Here is a 4,952-nt window from a genome sequence, read left to right on the forward strand (position 1 = left end):
AAAAAAAAAGAAAAAATTAAGAAAATGAAAAGTGGAAAAAAGGCAAAAAATCAAAGGGATAAAAAACAAAGAATAAAAATGAAAAAAGATGAAACAGGAAAAATAAAAAGAAAACAAGAAGGAAATAATGAAAAAAGAAAAATCGAGAAAAATTTAGAAATAAGAGGACAAGAAAAAAAATGGAAGGACAAAACACTTTCAATTTTTTGAAATAATAATAAATGTAAAAGCAATTGAATTCCAAATATGTGTGATAAAGGACCGGAAGAATTTGTGGATCTTTGGAAGTAAAAACCTGTTTGTAGTAATGTATGCTATGATTAATGATGTTATGAACAGAACATGGAAAATAATTTTTTTTACACCATTTTAAATTTACCCCTTCCTTTATTTTTATTTACCAATTTTACTAGAGCCAATTTTTTAGACAAGTAACATCAATTTTGTTTGCTATTTTTTTTTTTTTTTCCGCTGAAACTGTTTTCTTTTTATTGAAAATTTAATTTTATCTTAATCTTTGAAATTTTCTGTACTATAATTAAGCATGTAACAGTCAGTTTTTAAATATTTATTCCTCAAAATTTATTAATATTTGTTAATGACGTAAAAGTAATTAAATTCCAAGTATGGATAAGTGAGTGAAAGAATCCGTGGATCTTTGTAAGATTTAATTACACTAAATTATGCTAGCATTAGTAATGATATGATCAAAAGTTCAAAAAAAATAAGTTTTTTCTTTTTTTTTGCTCTATTTTAAATTTCATAATCCATTTTTGTACTTAAATTTTAGCATTTTAGCCTGATTTTTATATATGAACAAATGATATTTGTTGAATGTTGTGTTTCATTTTTTGTTTTAATTAATTTCATCTCTATTTTACTCTTTATTAAAACTGTTTTCTTTTCATGTTATTAATTGTTGGTTTGTATTCCTTGTTGAAATCTGTTTTTGTCGATCAAATACCAATTTGTCGTGCAATTAAGTGTATAGGATTTAAAGTTTAATTACTATTGTAAAGGATTTAAAGTTTAATTACTATTGCATAGGACTTAAAGTTTAATTACTATTGTATAGGATTTAAAGTTTAATTACTATTGTATAGAAAAATTTAATTACTATTAAGTTTCTCTAATTTAGCATATCACTTGAGCACTCACGTTTAGCGTATCATTTCATGTATAAAATGATGTGCTAAGCACATTTAATACTTTTGTTCATAAAGTACTATGCCTCTCAGTTAAAGTAAAATTAATAAATTTCCCGAGATTTCTATAGATGAAGTAAAATTAATTAAAGTAAAATTAATCAGTTAAAGTAAAATTAATAAATTCTCTCAATACAAGTGAAATTAATAAATTTCCCGAAGTTTCTACAGATGAAATAAAATTAATTAAAGTAAAATTAATCAGTTAAAGTAAAATTAATAAATTCTCTCAATTAAAGTAAAATTAATAAATTTCCCGAAATTTCTATAGATGAAATGTTACGCTACATTTATTTAAATATGCTAATCTATCACTATTGATAAGGAACGAAAAATTTTAAATGAAACCCTTTATATTCATCAAATGCATATGCGCTTATTTTATAACTAAACTAATCGTTGACCTTTAACTTTTATACTTCCTTCACTTTTATTTGATTATCATTTTATTACAAAAAAAAAAAAAGATGAATTTGTATGAAAAGAAATAGTATAAACGCATGCAAATAACCGAATAATTAAACATTCATATCGACGATCAGATATGGATGGTTACCAATGATTATTATTGATTGTTTCATCATTAACAATTTCAAATATTCATTTCATGTCTTATTTTACTGATAATTAGTTATCATTATGTTCATCATAGATGTTAAATGGTTTGTTTTGGTGAAAATGAATTTCATATATGAAGTAGTTTTAACTAGCATTGATTAATTTCGAAACTTAAATATGCATTTTTTTTTAAATTTGAACTTATGTATTTTCTATTAGACATATATTTTTTTTTTACCAAGTTTATACTCACATATGCATTCACTAATACATAAATTTATTAAAAATTGAAATTTCTAAGATTTTCTTTTTCTTTTTTTTTTTTTTGAAGTTTTTTAATAAAATGTTTATCAATAACATAATAATCAATTGATTTTTGATAAAAATTTTACATTTTTCAGTCAATTTTTAACATGGAGCAAGATTTTACTCAATTATTAAGGAAGTTTTATAGGCTAATTCAAAAGAAATTACTGGAAAAAATTATAATTAATAAAACTTTTTCCATTTTCCTTTTATTTTCAAATTTATAGCTAATTTTTAGCTTTTAGCTAAACTTTATTACATCGAACTAAGCGTGAAAGAGATTATTTACTAAAGGATATTGAAAACGGTATGAATGTTGATCATTTTATTAGTTTTACAATTAAATCAAAAAAAAAAAATGAAATATGATTAAAATTCCTTTATCCTTCGCAAGATTTATTCAAATATATGATAATTTAATTATGTTTAATGTACGTGAAATGTTCAATATTTTTGAACATTGAATTAAATTTGATGTCATCTATCACGTTTGCTCTATTTTGACAATAATTTTCATTTTTTTTTTTCAGATTTCTTCGATATTTGGAATCGTTTAGCTTCGAATTCTTTTGAAAACATAATTAATTCACGAATAATATTACCATTAATTTTTCAATTATGAGCAATAAAACAAACATGTCATGGATTTTATTTTGCATATCACTGGTACTTTATGGTTTTCTCAAAGATTTCAAACCTGGTGGACCATTTTTATTCAAATATCAAACCAATTTTCTAAACCTTACCAAAAAACAACTCAATGGTGAAGTACGTTATTATTGATTTTTTTACGAAAAAACAAATTACGCAACAATAATTACCAGGAATAATTTAATTAGAAATGAACGAAATTTAATTAGAAATCATTGAACAAAGGTCACTGGGAGTTATTCAATATTATTGAACAAAGGTCACTGGAAATTATTTAATGTTACCTTTTGAATGATTTAATTTATTTAAGTTCATCTGTGAATTTTGTACTATTTGTAAGTGTAAAAGAATTAAAACAAATTAATTAAATAACCTTAAAAGATTAACCTTAAATTTACCAACTACTAAAAATGTTTGAATAATTAAAACCATTATTATTAGTTTGGATAGTGAAATAGTTGAAAGAAAGAAAATTGATTACTTTATTAATTAATATGCATTTGAACATAATCAACCATTTCAGACAAATGAACGTAAAATTCATTTCAGATATATCCATATTGGACATATAGTTATTTGATTACTCTTATTCCAATTTTCTTATTAACTGATTTGCTACTTTATAAACCAATTCTTATTTTGGAAAGTGTTGGTTGTATGATTTTCAGGTGAATTATCCTTACATTTTTTGTTTTTTCTAGAAAATTCTAAGTGTAACTTTTATATCGAAATATTTCCAATACAGATTATTCACGATGAAATAATTAATGCGGAAAAAGAATAAAAATACAAATATACATAAAATATTTTTCCATACATAATACTTTTTTATATTATTTTAAAAATAAAAATTATCATTTCAAATTTTCGATATAGGATTTTATTAGTATTTGGTACGGGAATTTTTTGGCAACAAATTGGAATGGCAGCATATGGTATTGCATCCGCAACTGAAATTGCATTTTATTCTTACATTTATGCAAAAGTTACAAAAGATGACTATAAACGGTGCATAATTTATTAAAATTTTTAAATATACAAACGCCAACGTCTTGATTTAATTAATTAAATAATTTTATTTCTAGTTCTTCAATTTAAAATTTAATAAATTTTTTCGGTTCAGAATTAAAATAAATTTTTTAATTTCATATTCTTAAAAAAAAAGCAAAATAAAATGAATAATTAGTTCGATTGAAAAAAACGATTTTTGTTTCATTCAAACTTATAATAATAACAGTTAATATAATTATAACAATTATTTTTGGCAATTACAAATTTTTTTATTTTTTTCAAAGGCTAACATCTTGGACACGAGCAGCATCAATGGCTGGACGAACATTTAGCTATTTATTAAGCCAAGCAATTATATCCATTAATATTGGAACTTATTTAACAATAAATCAGGTTGCCTTAATTTCACCAATTATTGTATTCATTATTGGAATTTATCTTCCACGAGTACAATGGAAAATATTGCATGAACGAGTGAAAATTACCAATGGTTCGATTTTTTTTTATTATTTAATTACTTAAGTAATAATTTTAATCCATGTAAAGTAATAACTTATTTAACTTAATTTATTATAATATGATCATTAATTACTTTCAATATATTTCCTGTTAAAAATATTCGACATACTGTTAGCAATAATAAAATATCTGCAATTAGCACCCTATTTTTAAATGCTTAAAAGACATTTAATAAAATGTTTGGATTAAATTTCATCCAAAAATATTCACGTAATTAAATTAAGGAATAAAAATAATTTTCAGATACGAAACAATTTGATGAACCAACGACATATCCAGAATATGTGAAATTCCGACTGAGAAAATTATGGTCTAATACAAAGCAAATTTATCAAATTGGATTTGTGCGAAAATGGTCACTTTGGTGGGCAATGACAACATGCATGTCCTTGCAGGTGGCATTCATTGGAATGTATTATTTTAACCTTTGACACTTACTCTGAGAACTGTCTCTCCAATAAATAACAAAGCGCAATTGTTATGCGCAGCGGAAAAGCATAAATTGAACTGCTCATAAATTAGTGAATTTAGTATGCAAATAAGTTGGTAATGCTATCATTAAACCTTATTAGCTTAATGTACAAGCAGTTGACATTCAGAGCAAACAAAAATTAGCATATTTCGAATTTTGGTAATTGTCTCGTTCAGTGCTTATTTTATCAATTCATATTCAATGTTAGATAAGCGCCTATTCACAAACAT

The 4,952-nt window shown here is 23.4% G+C and overlaps 1 protein-coding gene across 1 annotated transcript; it reads left to right on the plus strand.

Annotated features, from left to right (window-relative positions):
- Window positions 1-3,642: 3,642 nt before the first annotated feature.
- LOAG_12611 (hypothetical protein) lies at window positions 3,643-4,681 on the plus strand (the record flags this gene model as incomplete). The annotated part of the gene is made up of 3 exons (XM_003148124.2): window positions 3,643-3,728; window positions 4,016-4,221; window positions 4,494-4,681. 3 exons carry the CDS (start codon window positions 3,643-3,645, stop codon window positions 4,679-4,681), a joined length of 480 nt encoding a protein of 159 aa, XP_003148172.2.
- Window positions 4,682-4,952: the final 271 nt, after the last annotated feature.

Source organism: Loa loa (assembly GCF_000183805.2).
Source record: "Loa loa unplaced genomic scaffold supercont3.356, whole genome shotgun sequence".
In the NCBI taxonomy this organism is placed as follows: domain Eukaryota; kingdom Metazoa; phylum Nematoda; class Chromadorea; order Rhabditida; family Onchocercidae; genus Loa; species Loa loa.